This window comes from Mesoplodon bidens, assembly GCF_964165515.1.
Source record: "Mesoplodon bidens genome assembly, chromosome: 2".
Lineage (NCBI taxonomy): Eukaryota > Metazoa > Chordata > Mammalia > Artiodactyla > Ziphiidae > Mesoplodon > Mesoplodon bidens.
Genome location: NC_138177.1, coordinates 60,541,873 through 60,569,729, shown reverse-complemented (window position 1 = coordinate 60,569,729; position 27,857 = coordinate 60,541,873). Strand labels below are relative to the sequence as shown.

The following is a 27,857-nucleotide window of genomic DNA, read 5'->3' as shown; positions in this document are numbered from 1 at the left end:
TCCAGCATGCAGCCCCCATCCTCACCAGGGAAACATCTAGGGCTGGGGCACACAGGGCTGTGGCACAAACCGTCTGTGTAGGTCTCACTCTGTCTTGCCTGCCACAGAACAGTTGCTGCACTCTCTTCCGATAGCCCCGAAGCTCCCCTTCTGTCCCAACTGATCTCCCCACCAGTGAGGGGGCTTCTCCAGATGCAGGAACCTCTCCTCTCCTCAAGCTCCACCCCAGGGCTGCCGTTCACGTCCTGCTTCCTCTCCTCTTCTTTCCCCCTTCTTTCTTTCATCCTACCTGGTTATGGTGGATCTTTCTTGTCCTTTTTGGTGTCCAAAGTCCTCTGCCAGTGTTCAGCCAGTGCTCTGTGAGACTTGTTCCATTTGTAGATGTATTCTTTTCTCTTTTTTTTTTTTTTTTGCGGTACGCAGGCCTCTCACTGCTGTGGCCTCTCCCATTGCGGAGCACAGGCTCCGGACGCGCAGGCTCAGCAGCCATGGCTCACGGGCCCAGCTGCTCCATGGCATGTGGGATCTTCCCAGACCGGGTCATGAACCCGTGTCCCCTGCATCAGCAGGCGGACTCTCAACCACTGTGCCACCAGGGAAGCCCTGTAGATGTATTCTTGATGCATATGTGGGGAGAGATGAACTCCACATCCTCCTACTCCTCCACCATCTTGACCTCCTTTGACACTGAGTCTTCTTATCCATTAACCTGAATATCTATTTATTAGTTCTTCTTTAATTTCATTCATCAGAGTTTTATAGTTTTCCTCATCTAGATCTTGTACATATTTGTTAGATTTATACCAAAATTTTTCATTTTAGGGGGGCTAATGTAAGTGGTATTTTGTTTTTAATTTCAATTCCACTTGTTCATTGCTGTTATATAGGAAAGCAAATAACTTTCAGATATTAACCTTGTACCTTGCAACCTTGCCATAATTGCTTTTTAGTTCCAAGAATTTTTCATCAGTTCTTTCAGATTTTCTACATAGATGATCATGTCATCTTGCAATCAAGTTTTTTTTTTCTCTTCCCTCCCAGTCTTTAGACCTTTTATTTCCTTTTCTTGTCTTATTGCATTACTTCCAGTATGATGTTGAAAAGGATGGGTAAAAGGGAATAACCTTGACTTATACCTGATCAATGGGGAAAGCTTTGAGTTTCTCGCCATTAAGTATAATGTTAGCTGTAGATTTTTTTAAAGATATTCTTTATCAAGTTGAGAAAGTCTCCCTCTATTTCTAGTTTACTGAGAGTTTTTTAAAATCATGAATGTGTTTGGATTTTGTCAAAAGCTTTTTCTGCATCTATTAATGTGATCATGTGATTTTTCTTTTTTAGCTTATTGATGTGATAGATTACATTTAATTTTCAAATAATGAACCAGCCTTTCATACTTAGAATAAATCCTACTTGACTGTGGTGTGTAGTTCTTTTTAAATGCTGTTGGATTCTATTTGCCAATATTACATTTTTTCAAGCACTTCTCAGAAAATAATGAACAGTCCTCCAAAATTTAATGTTGAATTAGATAAAAATCAATACTTTACTTCTTATTTTTAACCCTAGTTTTCAAGGAATAAAATTTCTATTAGAAAAATACAGCTTACAGATTTGGTAAAGATCATTGTGAGGTAGTTTATAAAAGAATTACCAATTCTAAACTAATAATTAGTTTGTTACATTTCAATCAGCAGCTTCATTCAATGTTTTTTAAAATTATTTATTTATTATTATTATCTTTTTTTTTTTTTTTTCCTTTTGGCTGTGTTGGGTCTTCGTTGCTGTTCATGGGCTTTCCTCTAGTTGCAGCGAGCCGGGGCTACTCTTCATTGTGGTGCATGGGCTTCTCTTGTTGTTGAGCACGGGCTCTAGGCACACGGGCTTCAGTAGTTGTGGTACACGGGCTCAGTGCTCATGAGCTCTAGAGTGCAGGCTCAGTAGTTGTGGCGCACGGGCTTAGTTGCTCCACAGCATGTGGGATCTTCCCGGACCAGGGATCGAACCCGTGTCTCCTGCATTGACAGGAGGATTCTTAACCACTGTGCCACCAGGGAAGTCCCCATTCAATGGTTTTTATGTATATAATTTAAACAATACACTATCATAAGAAATTTTTTAAAATGTGAAAGTGTATAACCAAAGAAACAACCAGGATTTCTGGGGGTTGGTGACATAATACTAAATCACATGAGAACACATGAGTGCGTTCAGCCCATTTCCACTAGCTCTAGGGCTTGCTCCCTCTGTATACACTGTGGAGTTCTCACGTGGTTCTACTTTCTAGGGAGAAATATATGAATCAATACTTATTTTAAAATATAACTAGAAAGAAATACCATTGCTATCTTTAGCCTGAATTCCCTGGTCTGCCTTTGTGGACACCAGGGGTTCCAAACTACCAGCTGGAAAATGTAACTTTCCTGACTTTATAACTTTAATAATCTTGACAATCAGAATTTAATAAATTCACATCTACTGCAACTCAAAAAATTCTCTTTTCCAAAATGCCCCTCCCAATACATCTACCCACCACCAGTTGGTTGGTCTGTCTCTTGCTTTCTCTTGCTTCCCTCTTTTCTGTGCACCCAAATCTTATGAAAAAGTGGTTTAAATTTGCTATTTCAATTTTTCAACTCACACTAAGTTTTCAATCCATATTATATGATTTCTGTACCCACTCTTCCAGTACAAATATTTTTGTTAACATAACCAGTGCTGTCCATGTCACTAAGTCCAATGGATAGTTTTCAATCTTATTTAATCACTCAGCAGCATCTGGTAGATCACCTCCTCTTTCCTGAAGTATTTCCATCTGTCGGCAAGCATGATAACAAGCCTTTTCAGTTTCTACTTATTTCTCAGGTTACCTTACCTTTAAAACTTTGGATGTTCTTTAGGATTCAGTAAGCCCATCTTCCTTCTCACTTTATTTATCTAGGTGAACACATTTACTCCCAAGGTTTCTAATATCCTCTGTAAGCCAGTGGGGATTTCTATCTCCAGCCCAGTCCTCACTCCTGAGCTTAGCCCCTTGTGTCCCCATGCTTATTCAAGATACCGATTTGTACAATGCTCTTGAACATTAAATTCAACAGGGTCAAAACCTAACACTTGGTCTTATCCCAAACCCAGGCCATCTCGACCACAAACCTGCTTATTTTGTGTATTTTCTATTCTCACTAAGTACTACCACTATGTATGTATTGCTCATGTCAGAAATATGGATATGCACTCTTCTCTACCCAACATAGCCAATCAGTCATTAAGTCCTGTTGATTTCACCTCCTATATACTTCACCAGTCTGTTTATTTCTAGCATCATTATTATCAGTTCAACCTAAGCCATCATCACCACTTGACTAACTGCTCTAGTAGCTCCCTAACTGGTCTTGTGTAAACACCATGGCTCTGCTCCAATCCATTATCTACTCTGGAGCTGGAATGCTCTTTTTAAAATGCAAATTTGATCACATAATTCTCCTTTGTATTTAAAAAAATCTTTTAATATCTTCCTTTTAGTAAAAGGATAAAATGAAAGGTCTACAATAGAAACTTAAAGGCCTTGTCTTTATCCAGCCCTCACCTGCCTCTCCAACCTCATCACATGCTATTTTTTCCATTATTCTTTATGTTAAACACAGTTTCTTTCCTTCTTTAAAAGTCCTACCTCAGGACCTTCAAAGAGTTTTGAAAAAGAAAAGAGTTTTCTTTTCTCTAGAAGAGGAGCTGGCAAACTTTTTTAGGAGAGGGCGAGATAGTAAATATTTTAGGCTTTATGAGCCAATAGGTCAGTCTCTGACTCACCTGCTTAACTCTGACATTGTAGGGTGAAAGGAGCCACAGATAACATGTAAAAAAATGAGCATGAATATGTTCCTGAGCCATACAAAATGGGCCTGGGCTGGGGTTTAATTTGCTAGCTCCTGCCCTAGGACTAATAATCCCTATATTGCCACTCACAGATTCATTTCAAGTGCCATTTTTTTCATTGAAACTTTTTCTGATCAGGGTAAGTCACCTTATTAAATGTGCTTATACCACAAAGTATATTTCGCTTTCATATAACTAATCATTACTGCAATTAATTAGATATTTGTGAAATTCTCTTGTCAGTATCCATCTTCCCTATTAGGCTGTAAACTCCATTAGACTAGGAATTATATTTACTTTGCTATTTTATTCCCAGCATGTGGTGGAAAACATGACACATGGTAGCAATCCATAAATATTTGTTGAATGAATGAACAATTAATTTATTATCTGACCTTCAGTTGGCAACTTTATCTTTCTGAGCCTTAGTTCTCCACCTGGAAAGGAAGATGATAATAACAACTACTTCCCAGGTTTGTTTCAGGTAAGAAAACATGAGTGAGGTGAATTTTGTGAACTCTAAAACAATATACAGATGTAAGAAAAGAAATATTAGAAAGATGAGTTGGTTGCATAGTACAGGAACAAATTATAGCCCAAGGTCCAAATCTTTTCACTCATTTTGTTGGCCTTCTAGCTAAGAATGGCTTTTGTCTTTTTAAAGGGTTGTCAAAAAAAGCAAAAACAAAACAAAGACTACGTGACAGAGACTACTCATGGCCCAGGAAGCCTAAAATATTTTACTCTCTGGCCCTTTACAGAAATAGTTTGCTGATCTCTGGCTTAGAAAATAAATGAATGATTAATACTTTATAAATATACTCATATTTTAATATTTTGGTGTCATTTTCTGACTACCTTTCTTCTCTTCAATAGAGAAAGTGATTAAATTTATAAACATTCCTCCTCCCCCTGCCGAGGGACTCTATGTTTACTTTAAATTAAAAATAATGATAAAAGGAGTATCTAAATATTTTCTTTTCCCCTCAGTTATATGAACAATTGATTTTGAAACAGAGTAGGCCTGGGGTGTCTGGGGATGGGATAGAAATGGGGAGATGGATGCCAAGAAAACTGTCTCCACTGGAAGGTTAACTGCTGTTATGTATGTGATTGCTGAGATTTTTTTTTTCCTGGGTAATTCAACACTGTATAGAAATTAGGAATGACACATTTATAGTAAACAATAAGGGACTGTGTTTTTCACACCCAAAAAAATACTGCACAAAAAAGGAAAGGAATTTGGAATCAAAAGATCATGATTCAAGTTTGAACCCTACCAACTTACTCAATATGGCACTTTGAGCAAATACATTAGTATCTCTCAGCTTGAGCTTCTCCATCTAGAAAAAGAGAGTAAATATTGATTCCATTTAGTAGGTGGCTATTATGAGCCAGGTGCTTTACATATATTATATTTGATCTTTATATCAAACTGCAAAGTGGCTACTGTTAGCTCCAATATATAGATGAAGAAACTGATGCTCAGAGAGGTTAAGTAACTTGCTCAAAGTACACCACTAGGAAGAACCAAAGGGTCTGGAGTCAAATTCTGACTCTAGCAATATATTTAACCTTCTTAGGCCTTACATGTTTTATCTTACAAAAATACATACAAAACCTAATTTCTAGAAGAGAAGTTTTGAAATTCCTGCATATTACATTACCAGCTTGCACCTTAAAGGTAGATGGTTTTCCTACAAAGGTAAGAAAACATGAGTGAGGTGAATTTTGTGAACTCTAAAACAATATACAGATGTAAGAAAAGAATTACTCAATACTCAATATTTCTGTGTCTTTAGAGAATAGTAAAGAGGGAATGTGTTCTCCTCTCTGTGTATTATAAGAACAACCTAAATTGAGAAAGCATAAATGTATAGAAATATTAGATTTTAAGCATGTTCCTTGAGTACCATAGTAACCATGAATTCTATTTATTCCACAGCAATTCCCATTCTGTTTTTGAACCAAACACATCCAATATGTGGCACATCAGTTGATTATTAAGTCTTTATTACCTTTGCTTCATTATCTCATGTAGTCTCCCATGCTGGACACACTGTTCCTCCAATTCATCATTTCTTCTCTGTAACTTTTCCAGTTTGTCATATGTATACCTTTTTTCTTGACTGAGCTGAGCTATTTCAGATCTAGAGAGGTGTAAACAGAGAAGTGACAGATGTTAAAGGTTCTTATTACCAGAGCATGTTTGTATTGTATAACCTTATCATTTTCTTGAACTCTGTACTTAAACATAACAGTGTCAATAAAAATTATTTTATGTAAAATAAAATATTTCAGAAATTACAGAATGTCTAGTAGAAGGATATACACACTTCAGGAACTCAACTGGTAGACAAAGGAATAACAACTTCAACAGAGAGAGTTTTTTCAAGGAACAAGACAAAAATGATAATAATCAAATCCCGTTTTTAAAAAGACAGCTATTAATTTACCAAATGTTTAGTGAGTATTTATTACAGGCCAGCTACCATGCTGTTACAGGAACAACCCCAGGCCTAATTTCTGACAGAGAGTTGTTTCTTTTAATTAACATAGCTAATTTAATGGTACATGATTAAAATCATATAGTTTTAAAAAATGGTGGGGCTTCCCTGGTGGCGCAGTGGTTGAGAGTCCGCCTGCCGATGCAGGGGACGCGGGTTCATGCCCCGGTCCGGGAGGATCCCACATGCCGCGGAGCAGCTGGGCCCGTGAGCCATGGCCGCTGAGCCTGCACGTCCGGAGCCTGTGCTCCGCAACGGGAGAGGCCACAACCGTGAGAGGCCCGCGTACCGCAAAAAAAAAAAAAAAAATGGTGGTTCTCTGCCCCCTGACTCCACCTCCAGCTTGTCAATGTAATTATTAATATTTCAGTTTGTAGTTAAATCAGTATCCGTTTTATGTCATAACAGCTACATGAATATTGGTCCTTGTTGTCTAATCATATGATTACACAAGCATTTGTGTACATTTATTTTCCCTAAACAAGTGGGCTTTAGTGTAGAATGATTGAGTGGCAAGCCATCTTTTCTGATGGGAGATTCCCAATATTATCAGTATCCGTAATTCTTTCCCCTGTGGCCATTCTGTTTCTCAAAAGAAGGATTCTCCATTTTCCTGCTTGTTGTGTACAACCCTAACCATCAGTGGTCTAGGAGCTGGTTGGAAATAGAAGGGTGGTGTACTCACCTTTCAGAATGTAGACTTTTAATTAATTCCTCTATTCTAATTTCAGTGCAGCTATTTTCACCAGTGCCTGCTGGTTTAATCTCTTCAGAGGGGAAGCTCCTAGTTTTCTGGGTGGAGGAGGGATAGTCACCTGGCTTCATGGGGTGGGGGTAGAACTGTCAACTTTGGCTTCAGTCCTATATTCCACTCCTGCCTTCTAAGTCTTTCTGGGATCCTGAGAGCAGATCAGCTTGCTTCACATACAAGTATCCCTGTCTGCAGACATTTAAGACTCACCTTCCTCCATTTGCTAAGTGAGGTACCAGTCCCCCAATTTTCTTTCTGCTTTCACATTATTTCATTTGGGATTACAGATATCTACCTACTTTGGTGATGGTTGGTGTTTGTCAGGAAATAACGTTACTTCTTCAGTGTCTTGGATGGCCATTTCAAGGCTCAACATTTGAAGCTAAGAGAGACATCTGTCCAAGAAAATTTGTACTTTTTCCTTGATTTAATTAAACATTACTCCTTACTCCACCATCTCCTCATACTCCACTGCCTCATAGGTTAGAACTGAAAGCTTAGAAGTCTTGCACATTAAAATACGAGTAGTTAACAATTGGTTTGTTTCTTGAGGTTTATGTGAGATGCTTGATGTAAAATTATTTCCCTCCAGAGAAAGGATTCCTCCATTAGGTGACAAAGCCATTTTTTTTTTTTTCCTGGAAAAGATTTGGATTTTCTAAGGGAATTTATCCCAAGGACTAAGCTGCTTCACAGGGCATGAAGCGATCGCTCCCTTTTAGTTCACCTCATTCCTCATTTTGTTTTCACCTTGGTTCAAGTCTCATCTCGAAGAAAGCTTGCTCTGATTAATACTTGCAGTTCTCAGTATGTCAGCACATTTTTTGAAACCACCTCTAGCTTTTATGCATACATTAGCTTATAATTTATTCCTGTGAATTGTGCTCTGTGCCTCATCTTTCTTGCTAGATTCCAGATTACACACAAGGGCATGGATTATCTCATTTTCAAGCTCAGATTAAGCACTCAATCTATATTTACTTCTTCTAATAAGAATTTACTTATATTTGAAATAGTCTAAATAAGTAAATAATGACTATGTCTATCCTTTCAAAATCACATACAATATAAAAGAATTTAGGAGCAGTTATATGAAATTTTTAATTTAGTATTCTTCCACGATTAGTATTTCCTATCACAATATGCACTATGCACTAAAATTCCAAAAGGACCAAACATATCCTTAAACCGGATTAGAAAAAAATGCATAAGATTATTTATCTGTTCTCAGGTACTTTCCCAGAAAAACAAGTCACTTTTTAAAAGTCACGAAGGAAACATAGATTTTACAATCTAACAATATAAAGATTTTACATACAACAAAATCATATGTTTTCATGAGCATGTTCCTTGTAGCACTGTTTCTAGAAACAACCTTGCTCTGCAACCCAATATATGAATACTTAACCCAGAAATGTATCAACAGATGATTAGTTACATTACTTAAAAAAAGAAATATCAAGATGCTATTCTGATAATATGGCTATTTATTGGTGTTATATATTGACTTAAAATATGACATATTGGTAAAAAAGGAAAATATTAAAAATCAGCATAAGGTAGTTCTATTTTATAAAATAAAAAATATTTTGACATGTATACCACATATTAATATTGATTATCTCTTGGTGTCCAGATTAGAAATATAAAATATTTTTTTCCTTTTCTGTATTTTCTGAATTTTTACAATGGACATATATTGTAATATTTAAAACAAAAAATAAAGTCACCTTGATTTTGAAAAAATTCTTGAGAAACAAAGAACTGGGAACAAATTATTCAATATTAAAAAAAGGGGAACGTAAAAAATGAGACAAATGAATATTAGAAGCATTATATAATAAACTGCTATCCCCACTCTTCATCAAAATTCCAATTAAAAAAGTACAAGGGATATGAAAAATACTCACAGAGGAAGAAACATAAATGATCAACAAACATTTATAAAACATTCAATTTCTCTATTATTCAAAGAAATGCCTAATAAAACATTTACTGTATGCCTACACTACACACACTACACTAGGTAGTGGAATTCATCCTCTACATTATGATCTCAATTAATCCTACAATGTAAGTGTTTATTCCCTTTTCTCTGGGAGGTAAATATGAGGTTTAATAATTCGCCTAAGGTCACCTAAATGGTGATTACCCAAGCCCAGACACAAACACTGGTCTGTCCAACTCTAAAGGGGTTGTCCCACCCACTGTGCAACATGGCCCCTCACTCCGTTTTTGAAAAACCTCTCACTTCTTTTTGTCACAAACTGCTTTGTACACGTATATACTGAGCAGAATTTAGTGCAGTACTTGAGCAAAGTCATACACATTAACAGCCTTAACAGGGTTCACAGTCTTTGGACCAGCAATCCCCTTTTAGACATCTCAACTAAGAAAATCATGAAAAAATTCAGATTTATGTATAAAATTATTATTATATTATTCATTACATTTAAAAAGAGTTTAAAATTCTGATGAATTATTATTCATATAAATGATTCAACTAAAATTATGTTTTCTGAGTATTTACTGATGTAGAAAAGTGTTCATTAGATAATATTAAGTAAAAAGAGCAGGATATAAAACTGTATATATATATATATATATATATATATATATATATATATACACACATATGTATATCACTCACAATATAAATGCATGGTAACATACACATTTACCTACACATGGAAAATGACTGAAAGTAAACATGTCAAAAGTTAACGATAGTTAGCTGGATGGTAATGTTACAGGAAATTTTTTTCCTTAATTCTTCTTTGCATTTATAACCAAATGCCCTATATTGAGGATATCTTATATACAGAATTTCAAAAATATAAATGTTAATTGTAAAGTACATATTACTATCAGGTATTTTATTGCTACAGTACTTTTCTGCTTTGCATATTTTATGTGTATGCTTTTCTTTGTTTATAATAGTAATTTGCCTACCAACTTCCAATGTTCAATAAAAATTTGGTATATGTACATGGACATCATTTTTATCTGTCTAGAGTCCATGATATATTGAAAGAACTAGCAGTTTGCAAAGTTCAAAGAGTAAATTTACGAGCTTCTATGTTAGCTTGAGATTACATTTGTGGCATGATTATCCTAGTGTTATATAAAAAGAAAATTGATTCTAATCAATTTTCATAGAAAATTTAGGTAATTTCTGCCTTTACAGAAGCATGAACTTCTCACTGCATTTTTATATACCAGTTATACTGTGTAATTACATTTTCATGAAGTATAATATTTTACTATGATAATTTGGATTACAGTGATAATTGCTTTTTAAGGAAAAACATATCCCCTTAATTTTTTACTCTTTTAGAGTCTCGTTCAACTTTCAGTAATAATTAGCAGAGGACAATATCAGTTTCTTCTTGTAGAATATAATTTTTGTAGCATCCCAAACTAACATCATCTAAACATGCCAGGGAAAAAAAATAGTTCAACCGGGTATGTGTTCTTTACTTCAATTAAACTCACACAGTTGGATACCTACTGTTGCCAAAACAGTAATATAATTTATACATTATAGTCCACACAGTAAAACTACACTAAAAGTCATTTAACAATATTTATAACACCATAAAATACAGTGTTAAAATATATGAACTGCAATATGTACCAAAATTATAAAATTTGTTTCTCATCATCAGTGATTAAAACCAGGATCATTGCTCTAGCCTCAATACCCACAACCCTGGTGACAGATTAGAATTCAAATCTTAATGATCAATTTACAATTAACAAGATAGAAATGAAACAAATTAAACCAACCATTATATATAACGAGACCCAATGGACTCCCATTGTTCCTCTTAATTACAAAACGCAAATCACAAATACACAATGGGTAGTGTTAGACATCAATCCACGAACCTAGCAACCCAGAAAGTGACAATGATAGAAAAGGAAGAGAAGCAAAACCATGCAGACCCCAGTTCTATGCTCTATATCCTTTTCTTTTCACTGGGGCAGAAGTGTTGAGAGGTGAAAACCTAGCACATGCTGGATCTCCATTCTGCAGCTGGCAGAGGCTCCCTTCCTAGCCGGTACCCAACCTCTCTGAGCTCTCCCCAGGCCACGTTTTAGATTGCACTGCAAACTGCACTGCAAACATTTTACTGCTGATTCATCTAAGTGCCTGGGGAGAGGGAACACCTCCTTCACTTTGATAAAGAAAAATCACAGTTGCACCAAAGATATTTAAATATCTCCATTTACCAACTTCAGAAACAACCCTACCACTGTAATAAGCTCTCAGAGTCCTGGGGAATAAAGACAAAAGGGAGCTGAAGTTTATGTGAGTTTCATCTAAAATCAGCCAGAATGTCTGCCTAGTGCCAATTAAAAGCAAAATGGAATTACTTGTTTTGTCTGATGCTCAAAAACAAACTATATAAAATGCATGGAATTGGCAGTTCACTTTTAGTTTTAAAATGGGATGTGCCATTCACAAACCCTGGGGTTACAGACATCACCCGAGCAGTGTGGAAGGCATACTGTGCAGGAAGTACCGGCTCTTCACTGTGGAGGGCTTGCAGACAGCAGAAGCCATAGGCACAGCCATAATGCGACTTACATCTACTTGGGAAGAAACATATATAACAGGACACACACACGGAGGAACCATTTCTAAACACTTTCATAAAGCAGCCTAGCATGAGGATGGGATAGAGAGTAAGAGTGTCTGGGATTGGTGCTCCCGGATTGTCAGCTTTCCCAGTGATTCTTCAGGGGCTCTAGTCAGAGGACTAGATCTGTGAGTTAAAAAAAAAAAAAAAAAAAAAAAAAAAAAGCGTATTTTAAATGGTATGAATCCATTTATTTAGTATGGGATTTTGAATAACATGAAACTCTTAGACAAAAAAATGTTTAAACTGTTAGTCAACATGAAATAAATACACTTACTTTCAGGAAAAATTTTACTGCAGTACTCTGAGGAAAACCTGGATTAAAATTACCATGTGGTCTAAATAATTATTTTGGAGACTGTGCTTTCACAATGACAACAGTTCAGAAAGCTCAAAAAAACTTCAAGATTTCCTCACTTTAAAGCACAGGGGGAATTATTTATCCTAAAAGTTTAGTAGAGGGTATGCAGAGGCTCACTCCTGGAGGGCTTCTACAAGGCTTAATAAATGTATAGCTTTACTTTAAAAGAAATACTCTGAGTCCTTCAAGTTTTATAGGTGTTTTCAAAGCAAAGGTAATATCAAAATGCAGTGTCTTTCATGTAGGAAGCCAGAGTGAAATGAGAAGTTAAGAGTAAAGAAATGAACAACCTGCCCCCACACCACCAAATCACAATGTATCCTAGTTATAATGCTAATTTCTTGCGAGACACACAAAATGCACATTTTGTAAATTTTAGGGGCACTTAAAAGTTTTAACAGTAATAAGTTACAACTTATCTAGTCTTTATTATTTGCTAGGTTTTAGTTTTGGATCAACTTATAAAGTTACAGTAGATACGTATTTTAACTCTTCAGACTTACAAGACAAGGTACCAGAGCAGGAGCTGAAACGCAACCAAATCCACATTTTCCTGATCCTGCATTGCCTTCAAAAAGATTTTCCATTGTGGTACAGACTTTATGTCTGTCAGAGAATTATGGCACTCGGATGGTAGCAAAGACAATAATAGCTAGGTGAAGTGATATCCTAATTGCCAGTCAAGACCCTTAAAATGATACCATCAATGACAGCAATAGCACCTACTGTATTCTTCTATGGGTCAAGCATGGTGTTAGGTGTTACGTATATGTGTGTACCTATATACATCTCTCTAAATTTCTAATTCCCATCATAATCCTGCAACATAGTTTTTAAAAGGTTTTTACAGATGGAGAAGCCGAGGTTTGGAGAAATTAAGCGATGTATGCAAGGTTGTGAAGCTAAGTGGCAGAGCAAGATTCAAACCTTGTTCCTTCTGAATTCCAAAGTGTTTTTTACTGCACACTGCCTGTCATCAACAAAGGAATGGTCTGGTATCAGAGTCAGATCAGGATACAGGGGGTAGTAGCACCGGGCTTATTTGTTTCATTCATTCATTCAGTAAATATGTATCAGGTGCCAGCTGTGTATCAGACATAAAGGAACACATTCAATTTACAAAGTAGCAGTCAGGAGCTAGAATCAGAAGTGAGAGGAGTTGAAGAGAAGAGAGGCTGAGGTTCAAGTTCACTAGACTAGTACAGGGTAAATTGATAGACCTAGAGCAGGGGAAAGAAGGCCTCAGGGCGCATGGCACAGGTTAACCCAGGCTCACAGGTTAACACTCACATGCGAAGTATGCTTACTTCTCCATGGAAATATAAAGATTAATTTTTTTTTCCTAAACTTTCCCATTGTAACTACTTTGGCCTGGATTTTCTTTAGTAGTAGATATAAAATAATTATACTTATTGTAAGAAAGATCATAGGCTTTGGAACCAGAAATGTCTAAGTTAGAATTCTAGTGCTCCTACTTACTAGCTATTTAAACACTCTGAGTATTGGTTTCCTCCTCTGTAAAAGAAGATAATAATTCATGTCTCAAGCTGTTGTGAGAATTAAATAATATATAGCAAGCATATAGCTTCTCTTTCTCTTTTATACACTTCCAATTCCTCAATTATGTCTCCTTAGACAGCAAGATAATTAATCAATAATCAATCCCAAAGCACTCTTAAGATAACACAATCTTTTAAGACCCAATTCAAAATAATTTTTTCTTAAATTATTAATCTAGTTTGTTGGTATCTGAGGTAAATCAAATATTTCTAGTTAGGAATACCTCCTGTTGATATATTATGAGGGTCTCTTCCATGGCAAAATTATTTGGGTTTCCTTGTCAAATTTCCTGAAAATACTGGGTATTTTGGTACCCTAAGCCTTTTCCCATCCCAAACAAGATACTTAATTAGTATTCACTAAGAAGGTGCATGTTCAGAGCACATTCTGTGTGGTTATAGGAGCTTCTGCCTTCCTGTGAGCAGAAAGAATTGGATTCATAAGCCCCCCGATTTTCAAAAAAATTAAGGGATGGGGATTCCATAAGGTAAGCCAGCTTATTGATGCAGGAACCCAAGATAGGGCTCAGAGTGATCAGACTTGCTCTGACCCTCCTAGAAATTCTTTCTGAATAATAAACCTAAGTCAGTAGTTGGTTTGCTGAGCCCTATTCCTTGTTCTTTGATGATCTAAGTGAGTTTCAGAAAAGTATGCAAGAGAAGATTCACAGATTATTTTCCCATTAGGTTATACTGTAATGCGACATTTTATACCTAGCTAGTTAAATGAATGATTTCTTTTGAGTTCAAGTCAAATTGATTCTGTTCAACATCATTCATTTATAAGAGGAAACCACAGTTCAAGCAGGTCAAATAAATTTGTCCAAGATTACACAGCTACTGTCAGAGCTAAGATGAGAACTCAGGCTTCTTAGAATTTAGAATATAAATAATTCATTTATTGAGATAATATGATTAGAAAATGTACAGAAAAAAATTCATTAAGAACCCAATCAGTGGATTTATAAAAGAGCATGTACCTACAAAATCAATGATGGCTATTTTATTAAAATAAAACAATTTTAGGAGAAAGAAAAGATGGTTTTGGTTTATTTCAAAGTATCATCTACTTTTATTTTTATACATTCATATTTTATCCATTATCATTTGCCTTAAAGATAGCTTTTATGTGTTCATGGAGAACTATGATAATAGACTAAAATATGTTAGCTGTGTTAAAATATGACTTTAGAACTGCTTGATTTATCTGCATCCTTTATTAAAAGGATGCCATCTTGACCTTTGTGCTCTGAAATTTCATAGTTTTCGATTCTGAACATTAAAAAAGTAAAATTATAGTATGTATACCTAATTATGAAAAAACATCAAGGTGTCTGTATGGATAATTAAGAAAATTTTCATAGAGAGAAAATGTTTTTTACAGGAAATATGTCAATACATATCTAATTTTGACATTAGACTATAAAATAGTGGAAATGCTGTCTTTTAAGAAAAAAATGACAGTATTCATATAAACAGTGCTCTGAAAGTATTATATTACCTACCTGCTTTTCTGAGAGATTTGTTCCAGTTTCTTGGCTAATGTGCAGCACTCTTCCTTTAACTTTGTCAGAAATGAATTCTGGGAGGTCAGCAATGAATACTGTTCATTTTCTAGAAATAACAATAACCCCCCCCCCCAGCAACATAAGATGTTTATGGTTGTAGCTCTGCAGTGCTTCCACATGTATAGTGGTAACAGTGCTAAGACAACCACACTTTTCCTATAAGTCTCTAGATCACTTTTACGGTCCTAGGTCAAAGGAATGCTCATCTGGCAAGACATTAAATCTTGTGAGACATTTATTTCCCTAATAATTACACACCAGAAACATTTCTGATCATATCAGCTTTGTGTAATTTTTAACACGTTAATAAATTGTCAAATACCTCAAGTGGAGTCATAGATGCTTATATCTTTGTAATATGCAATATATTTTTATTTTGATAATTTTACTCTAAACAGAGTGTCAAACTTATCACAACCAGATAATTCAAAACTAAAATAATTGAGGAACTCTTTCTACACTGTAACTCATGCTTTATGTTTCATATCTGCTCACATATTTCACTACTCCCATCTTGCATATACTTCTCTAATCATAAAAGAAAAATACATAACTTTCCTTATTTTATTGGAAATAAATAATTTTCCTCATCTATTAGTGTGAGCTTCAATGAAGATCTGATCAAAGAAACTAAAGAGAGTATGTATTTTTGTGCAAAACAAAAGGAAGTATTCTCATGGTGGCTCAGTCAATACTCTCATCTAGCACTCAGAGATACTGCCCAAGACTCCTTGATCACCGGGATCCTGATAATAGTGGAGGCAAACAATAATTCATTCTGTCATCTTCTTCTTTTGTTTTTAGTGGAAAAACAACTACCAAGCCTGGTGAATTTTCATTTCTTCTGGCCAAACACTGTGAGAAGAAAATCTCTACTGAAAGTGATGGAGTGAATTATGTGGATCAATATGACATTTGCCTCTTTATTAGCAAACAGATTATTTAATGAATTTTACATTAGCAATTTTTCACTTACAGGATAAGCAACCATTTATTACCATGTCATCGAATATAGTATACATTAAATCACATGAAAATTATCTTTAGGTGAAAGGTTTAACAGGCCCTTTCTTTTCAGTTTTAGACAATGACTGACAAAAAAGCATATAGCATACAAAGCAAAATAAATCAAGGCACTAAAAATTAAGCAACATTTTTCTGGAAGAAACAGGATCAATTAAACTTTTGTTTTAATAGTACAATCAGCTTGGTGTATGTGGTGTGGAATTATAATGACTGACACTGTCTTGTTTTGACTAACACTGTCTGTGAACACACAACTCAAGAGTGAAAGGAACTACATAATGCTCCGACTGAACAAATCAAACTGCCTATTTTCAAAGTGCATTTTACTTTCAAATTAAAGGTAAAGAGTTACTGGCCAACTCAGTCTGCAGAATAGTGCCAATGTGATGAAAGATGGCAATTTTTAGCCAAGCTGCCAGCTGTGGTCAATGCCTTGTATTAGTGAATTTTAACAGCAGTTGTGAGAACTTGAAGAATGCAAAGGATTAAACATCACTCTAGACTGGGTTGGGGGAGGTGGGGAAATCATACAAATGCTAAAAATGTTCGAAGCTGCAAAGATTAAATAAAGGAACATATCAATTTGGAGCCACTGAATTACATCCAGCTGCGACAGTGAATTAAGAACCGATTAATGGCTAAAGCTTTTCTCCAGTTTGGATGCTGAAGCAAACTCATTAGGCTTTTAGAGTAGCTATAATGTGTGTACTGTGGGAACTGTTCAATGCTATTCAGGAGGCTCTAACTGTAAGCTCAGAGCATTTCCCGCAGAGCTTCTGATGCTATTTTCTTTATATAACATGTGTGCCTGAAAACCCAGCCAAAAACAAGCCCTTTGTTTTTCTACTTTGTTGTGGTCTCTCTCAGCTTTACGTTTCTTGAACACAGGTAAATAAACTCATAATCCAGATGGTGCAACAGATGTGAGAGCAGCACTCTGAAATCAACAGACAGTGGGCAATACTTTCCATTTTCTCTTTTAAACGCTAACTAATATGTAATTCGGAATCTCCGGTGTAGTTAGCATCTGCTCCCTTCGGCCAGCCAAAGGTTACAGGTGTTCCTGATGTCATTTCACAGTAAGGCGTGGGCCTGGCTTGTGAGCAAGTGCCCAGGCTCTAATCTTTCCCTACCACCTACCAGTTTTGTCATGCTGGGCCTCCATTTGCTGTATCTTCTGTGTCAGCTCCTGCTCTCTTTGCTGGGCCTGAAGGGCTTGGGCCTTTGCATCGTTGCTAAAGCTCTGCTGAATGCTATCTTTTTCCAGTCTACAAGGCAGAGAGGAGACACAGAAATTTAAACTACAGATGCACTAATCCCCATCATTTCCCCTACAGACCACAGAGAGCTGATACGTAGTAAATTGTTAAGCATAAGTAGACAACAGTCTTTCTACAGACTCCCCCTTACTTTAGGCAGAAACTCCAAAGGACCTTTCATACAATGTTAAATACTTGCCATACATCTAAATGGACTAAAGTAAGCAACTTTAAAAATCAAAAAATCATGACAACTGAATAATGCTATTTTATAACTTTAAAACACAAACACCGTTCTCTATAACATTCTCAGTGTTACGTACCGCCAATTAATCTTTTTTTTTTCGCGGTATGCGGGCCTCTCTCTGTTGTGGCCACTCCCGTTGTGGAGCACAGGCTCCGGACGCGCAGGCTCAGCGGCCATGGCTCACGGGCCCAGCCACTCTGCGGCGTGTGGGATCTTCCCGGACTGGGGCACGAAAGGTGGACTCTCAACCACTGAGCCACCAGGGAAGCCCATCTTTTTTCTTTTGAATGGTCAATATTTCCTAAAGATCCTGAAGTTACAGGCACAGCATGACTCAATACACCCAAAACTTAAATTCTTGAAACTAAGTTTTGTAGATCACCTCTGCTTTTCCTCCCAGACTTAAAACGGAATCTCAAATATAATGTAGGAGATTCTATCTGGAGGCAAGTAAATGATTCTGCAGTACCACATGCATGTTTTCATTAAACATTTTCACACATTAGGCCATGTAATGTGAATATAAATATGAATATGAAAATAAAAAACTTCTCCCAGCACTTCATAATAAGATCCCTTTTGGGTCACACTGAAAGAAACTGCAGGATGAGAAGCTTCTGTAGTCAAAGACGATGTATCTCACCCCACTGTGACTAGATATTGACCAGCGGATGGGTCAATATCCAATCACAGTGGCTCCTAAAGAGAGAAACTTCCTAAACAATTAGAACCTGAAGAATGCAAAGGACCTCATTACTGGCACCACTGTGGATAATGACACTGTGTGTGAGCACACACACATACACACAAACACACACTCACACATACACACATTAGGTTGGTTCTTTATTCTCTAAATATGGGTAAGTGATATAAAAGTTTCCTTCAATTAACTGGCTTAGTTATTTCTAACTCCTAATCTTCTTGTGGGCATTTCTCATCCATGCTGCTTTAGTTTACTAATTGAGATATTTATTGTCTTGTCTTGCCAAACTAAAAATAAACAATTCCATAAAGCTATCACTACTAGTCTATGTGCTGCTGTGGAACTTTAAATCACTGGCTTCTCATCATAAAGCAACATAAGGAAAGTGTGTATTGAAATCAGTCAAGGCATGTGGTAATGTTGCAGTACAAAATTCCAGAATGAAAATACACCCACACCTCAATCAAATGGATCATCAGGGGGCCACACTAAATGTGAAATAAGGTCCCTTCTGGTACTTCTAGTAACAACACCCTGTGGACTTGCTCCAAGGTCTTGCCTCACACTCAGTTCCAAATTGGTATGCTGCAACACATGGATAGTGCGTCGAGGCCACTTTTTGCCTCCTCAGTCATACCACGTATTTTCTGGCCACGGAAAGCTGCACATGTCTCTGTGTTTTGCTGGGACGTTTTTTTCCCCCGCCCACCTCACCCCTCTCTGCCTCCCACCAACCCGTCACCCCTGCTCAATGTATACTGCTCCTTTAGGACCTGCTCAAAATTCCCCTCCTCTCTTTCCCCTCTCTCCTAAATTAACTGTTCTTTCTACAGTGACATCAGTATATGTTGTGTATGTATGCATCCTACGAAGATAGCATTTATCACACTTTAGTTATTGGTTTACTTGTCTGTCCCTTTTTGCCGTCTTTGTCTCTCTATACAATGAGCCCAGCTCAGTACATGGCACACAGGAAGCGGGCAGTGAATGTTTAATGAACGGATGTTCTTATATACTTGCCATAGGGGAAAGAAGGCTGCAGTCTTTAAGTGAAGCTGCAGAATCTGCTCAAGTCTTATATGAGGAGGCAAAAACTTTCCAGACGTGAAAAAAAAGAGAGAAGAGTGTATGGAAGAGAACGGCTCTAATGGTGTTGCCAGGTGGAGATGCTGCCACTGAAGGGGTTAGCCTGAAGAGAGCACTGTGGCTTCTTTCACTGAGTAACCATCCCCAAGACAGAACCCTAGCTAGAGCAGGGGATATAGGTCAGGAGACCTAGGATTCTGAGATCCCCAGTAATCAGGTGATGAAAAAATGCATTGTTCAAAACCAATACCCATTTGAGAGTGAAAACGGGCATTATTAATCATTAATAATAAGTAATTATACCAAGACAAACAGTCATAACTGGGACTACCCTTTGTAAACTGGGGCTTATAGTTCACTTACACAAAGGGGCTGCCAGTCTCATTAGTAATTTTCAGAATGAGGAACCTAATTACTGATCTAAATTTACTAGAGAAAAGAACCACTGTCTTATTGTAGTTCTCCTTATAAAACAATTTAAAAGAATTCTCTACCAACAAATGTTGTTACACAACAACTTTTGTTTCTTGAATCCTTGCCCAACTTTTACTCTGTTTAAGAAACTACACATTTTCTTTTCAATTGCATAAAAACACGGCATATTTTTGTTTTCCTACCTTCTTTATATACCCCTTTCCTTCTATGTTGCCCTCTCACCTTGCAGGTTCTTTCTGACTTAGCAGGTTTTTTATAAAACCTTAACATTTTAAAAGGGAGAAGGAATCTCAAATTTGTTTAATCAAATCCTCTCACATTATAGTTGGAAAAAAAAAAGGAGGGTCATAAAGAATTAGAAATCTGCTCAAAGGTTACTGTAAATGCTGTAAAGGTAGAGGTGGGATTTGAAATATTTTGATTTAGGAACCTTATTTTATAACACTCTACAGGTAATGCAATAATGGGTTGAAAGAGTTAATAAAAATCACTTAGTTATCCAAGGAAGTGATCGGAGAAGAATCCAAACCAATTCATTTAATATTTAACATAACTCTGAAAGACACTCTGTTAGGCACAGGTCAAACAAAGATACATGAATATGGCATAGTCTTTGTCCCAATAGGGAATTAAAAATGGCCAAAATAGAAGGTAAAAGGTGAAATATACCACAAGAAAGGTACTAGGGAATAAAACTACTAAAGCATAGAAAAATAAGAAGTCAGTTCCAGCTGGGTGTGAGAGCCTTGTGAAAGATAGCTGGGCCAGGCTTCCCCAAATGGTTTCATTCAGTTCTTACTCAAAATATTGATGATCTCACTTAACCAAACTTATAGTTACCATATTTTACAAATTGGAATAAAAGCAATGGCAGTAAAGAAGAATTTCTGGGTTGTTATTAAAATAAGGCTGAAAGATGTATTCATAATAGCTAAAACCTGGAAACAACCTAAATGTCCATTAACTGCTAAATAGATAAACAAATCGTGGTATAGCCTTACAATGGAATACTAGCAATAGTAGTAATAAAATAGTAATAAAAAGCTATTGTTACATATGACACCTAGGTGAATCTCAAAGACAGTATGCTTAATGAAGCCAGGTACCAAAGACATATTTCATGATATCATTTACATGAGATTCTAGAAAAGTAAACAATAGAGTGACTGGTCAATGTTTCCAGGACCTGGAGGTAGGGGATGGGCATGAGGGAACTTTGGGGTTGATAGAAATGTTCTATATCATGGTTATGATGGTTCTGTAACTATGTACATTTGTCAAAACACATTTAATTGCAAACTCAAAATTGGTGATTTTTATTATATTTAAATTTACCTCAGTAGAGCTGACTTTCAAAAGGAGCAAAGGTATTAGAATAGGAACATCCATCTTTTTCTCCAAGTTATCAACATCACCTGTGGCAACACATGGGCGTGTGGGCCATGTCGATGTTTACTTGATAACAATTGAGAGTTAAAAGGAGGGAACAAGTACTGGGTAGGCCTCAAACACAGACTAAGCATACATTGAGGTTTAGTCTCTCCTTTTTTCCAATTATAATTCTGGTTGATTATATTTTCTAAAATGTCATTTACCATCCCACTTAAAAAATGGGATTGAAGAATTAACTTTACATTTGTAATCCTCAACTTTTCCATATCATTTATTATTTTAAATCTTGCTATTTAGAAAAATCCATGTCACAGAGCAAAGATGATTAATTAGATTTTTTTAAAGTACAATTAAAATTTTACTACTACATTAAAGGATGATCCTAAAATTCACCAGTGAGTGTGGCTCGGAAATGATGAAATGATGAAAGCCTCAAGTCTAACCTGAGGACAAGGACGTGGTGTTGCCAGTGACTTGAGGCACCAATCCTGTCTGCCATGTTTCTATTCACCTTTTTACTAGTGACTGAAGTTCTAGTATTAGACATACAACCCTTTGGTTAAAAGGTGTTTCCGTTTTAAAGTAAAATAGAGAGAGCTTTGTGACAGTAGCATATTGGTGTAACAAAATGTATGAGACCATTTATAACATACTTACTAGCTGAGAGCCATTCTTGATGGAATTACAGAGAGAAGCAGCAGGGAGGTGCTGGGTGCTATTGTGAGTTAAGATACATGATGTACACTTGTCCCAATAATGGTGATATTATCTTTGATCACTTGGTTGATGTTATTGGTATGCTGGAAAATGTTTAATAATTGATTTGGGGGGTATCCCTCATTTTCAGTGTTTACCAATTTTCATTATAAATACTTCTACCAGGTCCTATTTTAATAATATGATAGTATCTATTATTCTTGGGCAGTTCTTGGCTTCCTATTCCTACAAGATGTTCCAGTTTCATCTTGTACTGTCCTTTACCAGTCTTGGAATCAGCATTTGCTCAAGGAGCTCTTGTGCCTTTTGGTGGAGAATGGTATTTAGAAATCAAGATCTGTCACTAGGTGGTACTTATTGCTACTGACAAGTCTTGGCTTCTAGGTCACCTTAGTAGACAGAGCCAGTATATGAATATACATGTGAATATATAAATATAAATATGAATATTTGTCTATACGTCTTTATGTGAATATATACATACACATTCAAATTGATGTCTCTAATTCCAATCCAATAACATAGATAGAACTTAGTCTTCCCTCTTTCCCTAAGTGTAACATTATTCCTCAACAGTGAGAAACTTGGAATCCATTCTTTAACATACTCATTTTCTCAAACTTGGTATACACAGAAGTGCTTTCTAAGTTGCTAATCTACTATGGAAATCAAATCTATGAGTAACTAGAATTAAATATTTCCTTATAGGTTTTGCTTTTTTAAAAATTGAACTATAGTTGATTTACAATATTGTGTTAGTTCAGGTGTACAGCCAAGTGATTCAGATTCTTTTCCATTATAGGTTGTTACAAAATATTGAATATAGTTCCCTGTGCTATACAGTAAATCCTTGTTTTTATCTATTTTATATGTAGCAGTGTCTATCTATTAATGCTTTTTTTTAAAAAAGCATACACACCATTTTTCACTTGATTCTCTTTGTGTTCTGGGAAAACCACATTTTAAGAGGCAATGGAGGGACTTCCCTGGTGGCACAGTGGTTAAGAATCTGCCTGCCAATGCTGGGGAAATGGGTTCGATCCCTGGTCCGGGAAGATGCCACATGCCGCAGAGCAACTAAGCCTGTGTGCCACAACTACTGAGCCCGTGTGCCACAACTACTGAAGCCCATGCACCACAACTACTGAGTCCACGTGCTGCAACTACTGAAGCCCGCATGCCTAGAGCCTGTGCTCCACAACAAGAGAAGCCATTGCAATGAGAAGCCTGCGCACTGCAACGAACAGTAGCCCTCGCTTGCCGCAACTAGAGAAAGCCCACACACAGCAACGAAGACCCAATGCAGCCAAAATAATAATAATAATAAATTAAAAAATAAAAATAAAAAAGAGGCAATGGGGTACAGTAGAAAACTCACAGAGCTAGAGGATCCAAGTATAGTATCTACCTCCTGATTACCTATGTGATCATGAACAAGTAACTTAATTCTTTTAATCCAGGGGTTCTTCCTGAAAATAGGGCAGGAAAAAAGCCTACTTTAAGAGTTAATAATTTTAGTAACCTATTATTTACTAACATTTAGCATAAGCTAAGCTCTTTACATGTATTCTTTTATTTAATCTCAAACAACCCTAAGAGGTAGGTTCTCTTATTATCCTCACTTTATAAATGAGGAAACTGAGGTCTAGAGAGGGTGTACAATTTGTTCAAAGTCCCCCAGTTATTAAGGGACATAGCCAGGAAATTCAGGCCTACCTGAATCTAAAGTCCATAGTATGAATCTCTATGCTTCAATATCTTACTCTGTCAGGGACTCAGATAAATGAGATAAAGGATGACAAGAGTCTTATTTCAATTATCTGTGTGTGTGTGTGTCATTTACTACCCATATTATATATCTTGATAGCCAATCCCAAGCTAGTCCTCCTTCTCCTTTCTCATTTGTCCCAAATGTTATTGGAACACTTCCTCCTACAATGACACCATCAATTAGTTGTATCCTCCTTAAAGAAATATATTGACTTTTGCAAAAACATTAAAAGGCACATAAATACATCTCCTGCCTCAAGTTTATCACAGACTCCCAGGAAAGATAAGACGTGCACATCTTAATTGGAATGTAAGTGCCTGAAGAATAGAGACCTTTGTTTTGCTCACTAATTTATTCCAAGAGCCTGGAATGGTGCGTGGAATACAGTTGTGCAGTCAACAAGTATTTGATGAATGAATGAACAAGTGAATGAATGAATGAACAACTGTTAAGGGACAGAAAATACTAAGTATCCTTACAGGTTTAAGGATCCTCCTACCTACTGATTAGAAGAAGAGAATGGGATAAAATAATCCCTATTTTGGCCAATAATTTAATTTAGTTTTATTATTGTTATTGATAATAACAACAAAATAAAAACAAAGTAAAATTAGTAGAAAGAATGATATCTTCCATGTTTGAGAAGAACCAAAATCCTGTACCTGTTTACTATTAACAAGGACTATGTTCTCATATTTGAGCAAATGTAGAAATACAGGGATGGAACAAATAGGGAAAGGAAAATACAAGAGGGCTAGTTCAGTGACCCCTACTTCCTCAAGTATGCAAAAAACTTCATGGCATTATACATATTTCCTAGAGGAAATTATTTCTATTTTCTTCCCGCAAAGTATATCAGAATTTTAAGTACAATGTTGGAAGGTGAGTTATCAGATCAGAGAATGAGTCACTTCTAGGAAAGGAAGCAGAAAAGAAGGAGGTCAACTTCTTTCAAAGGAATAAACACAAAAGAAAGGAAATAATTCACAGAAACTTTCCTAAAAATATTTTCCCTCCCAAAATGTTCTCTTACAGTATCTCCAAAATAATTTGAAAACTCTAACCTTCAAGGCCAAGGAGGTGTGCTAGACTCTATATTGCCAGCTTCTATTACACCTCCTGAATAACTCACATTTACTTAAGACAAAACCCACAGGCTTTTACCACCTCATCATCTTCCAGTGTCTGTGCTTTCTATTTTACAAAGCACAGTCAGATGCATTGACCTCTTTATTCTTCATAATAGTTCTGTAAGGCAGGGAGATGGAGCAGATATCCTTGTTTGACAGATGAAGTATCTCAAGCTCAGAGAATGAAGAGATTTGCTCAAAACCGCACAGCTACTAGTAAGCTTGGTGTCCTTTCTATTCCACGGCATTGCCTTACATGAGTTTAGTAAAATTCTATTGCTCATCCAATTCAACAAACACTTAAACACCAATTTGTGCCAGGCACAGAAGTGTGGGGATGCATCAGTATACAAGATACAGACCATGACCATCCCCTTGAAGAGTTCACGGTCTAGTGAAGAAAATAGACAAGGAAGAACGACTAAAATAGTAAGGTAAATAATAAAATGGAGCTAAATTCCTGCTATCCTACAGTGGATAGGACAGGAGTTGGGGAGTAGCTAGGCACAGTGAGGGAGGATTTCAGGAAGCTTAAAATATTAGAGGCTTAAAATGAGTAGTAATTAGCCATATAAAGAAAGAGAGGAATATCGTTACAAGTGAAGTGGACAACTGGTGCAAAGGCCCGGGGAAGAGAGAGAATCAGGTGCCTTTGGAAAACTGCAAACAGTTTTGGCACGAGTGGAGGGTGGAATATATGTGTTGTGGGGTAGAAGCGAGCAGTTGGTGGAGGGGAGACTGAAGAAAGATGAGACTGGAGATGTAGGCAGGAGCCAGAACATGAAGCTATTTTTAAGGACTTCATCCTCAGGGAAATAGGGAGCCAATGTAGGGTTTTAAGCAGGGGAGTGTTGTGATCACACTCGAGCTTTAGAAAGATCACTCTGGCTGCAGTGTGGGGAACAGATGGGGAAGGGACAACATTAGAAGCAGGGAGAGCACTTATTACTACAGCAATAGCAAGAGCAATTTTGGTAATTGTTTCTTAGATATAGTAGATATCATAGGTAGATACTGAGACTGAATAGCCATCAAATGCACATTTCAGGATTTTCAGCCTTGAAATTTCTTAAGTAGCTCAGAGGGCTCAGATGCATTAAGTGCTTGTCTTGATAAAAGTTCCTGGGAGAATATTAGGCCCTCCTATGTTCTATTTTACAATACCATGGGCCCAATTCTAACGACTAAAGAATAAGAACAAGCATGCTTTTGCATGAAATAAATTAGATCATGATTTTGCCTTTGCATCTTCATATTGTCAAAATATTCATATTTCCATCTCTGACTTTTCTGTGTAAACTAATCACATTGGTCCACTCTTGCCTTTCCGCTCTGAAAAATATCAGTTTATCTACATATTCCCAATAAGTAATTAATCCTTCTGATGAGTAACTTCAAATTAGACATCAGTAGGATCAATATATATTATAATGGCATTTCTGTAACCTCTCAATGGATCTGCGTCACTGTCAAATTGCAGTACAACTGACTGAAAGAGTTTATATTCTATTATTAAAATGTTTTGGAATTAAGTTCTAGGATCCTTTTTAAATGGGGAACATGTTGATTACTTTGTGGCTATTAAACTTATTCAGAAATAAGCTATAATAGCAAGAGTTACAATTATGAAATACATGTCATAATGTCTCATTTCTCAAGCATAACAGAGTAATGCTTCTTTTATCTGGAATGTTGGGAGATGAGCCGTTCCACGAGAGAGAATTTTCCAGGTATTAGACCCATACAAATCTGATCATTTGCAGTAGAAATACCTAAAATATATTACATCTCTGCTTCCTTAAGCAAACTACACCAAATATAACAAACTCTTCATAATCAAGGTTCATAATGTCTGCTTGCAGCTGCATTCCCTTTGCTAGGAAGCTCCTAGGAGTCACTGCTCGTTGTTGTATCTTCAGGTATCTACCATAGTGACTGGAAACAGCAGACACTCCATACGATTTGTTGCATGGAAAGTCTCAGGTGCTACTCTAACAAAACAGAAAGCATACAGAAGCACTAATCTGCTTCTTACAATTTTTTTTTATTGATTGGTTTGCTATGATTTGCTGCCATGTTTTTTGTTTTGTTATGTTTCAAATTTTTTTTAATATATAAAACTGATGTTTAGGATAGTTCCACTGATCCTACACAGAAAAGTGCAAGGGCTTTGTGATAGTTATTTGCTTCTTAAAAGTACTTTTAAATTTATATCTCAGTTTATGGCTATGTGTCAAATGGCTGAATTTACCAGAAGTCTACGTCTGAGGAAGTAGGGAAGTTCTGTAAGAAAGACAGCAGGGTTTTCATTGTTCTAAAGTGATGGCCTTTGGTCAACCACTCAGTATGTTTGTACAAAGATATTAGGATTGTGATCTGCTGACTGACCTTGGCTTGATAACAAAAACACAGTTCATTTTTAAAGCTTGATTAAGATCTCTATAACCTCTCCATTGTTGCACAAACCTCTGGGGCTGAAAAATACTACGCTTATGGAAGAAAAAAACTGACCCCAGGCCAAGTTTTCAGATTCTTACTCCAGTATAATTCTCACTCTTCAAAATAAGAAAATCATTGTTCTTATCACAGTAATTAGGTCATTTTCCTCATCAAAACATTTTTCCTTTTAGTCATTTCATGATTTAACGTTATTTCTATTTGGCTTGTTAACACTTGCTTGTAACTATTTTTATCTACATCCTTAACTGTTTCCTCTGCTTCAGGAACTTAAAGTGTTTGTTGGATTTTCTTCTTCCTCAAGCCATTTCTAAGCCATCATCCTCATCATTCTTATAGTTGCAGAACTGTCCTTTCTATTCCTGA

The 27,857-nt window shown here is 36.4% G+C and overlaps 1 protein-coding gene across 6 annotated transcripts in view; it reads right to left on the bottom strand.

The window, feature by feature from the left end:
- SDCCAG8 (SHH signaling and ciliogenesis regulator SDCCAG8) overlaps positions 1-27,857 on the bottom strand; it is a 265,435-nt gene that overhangs the window by 82,024 nt on the left and 155,554 nt on the right. For 4 of the 6 annotated variants that reach the window (XM_081216415.1, XM_081216416.1, XM_081216417.1 and 1 more), the window contains 3 exons: positions 17,432-17,559; positions 15,203-15,311; positions 5,892-6,023 (listed from right to left, as the gene is read on the bottom strand). In XM_081216415.1, coding sequence (XP_081072541.1) covers positions 5,892-6,023; positions 15,203-15,311; positions 17,432-17,559 — 369 coding nt within the window. Of the gene's footprint in view, positions 1-5,891; positions 6,024-15,202; positions 15,312-17,431; positions 17,560-27,857 lie in introns of those variants that run through there. The other 2 variants (XM_081216419.1, XM_081216418.1) reach the window with 2 other exon arrangements.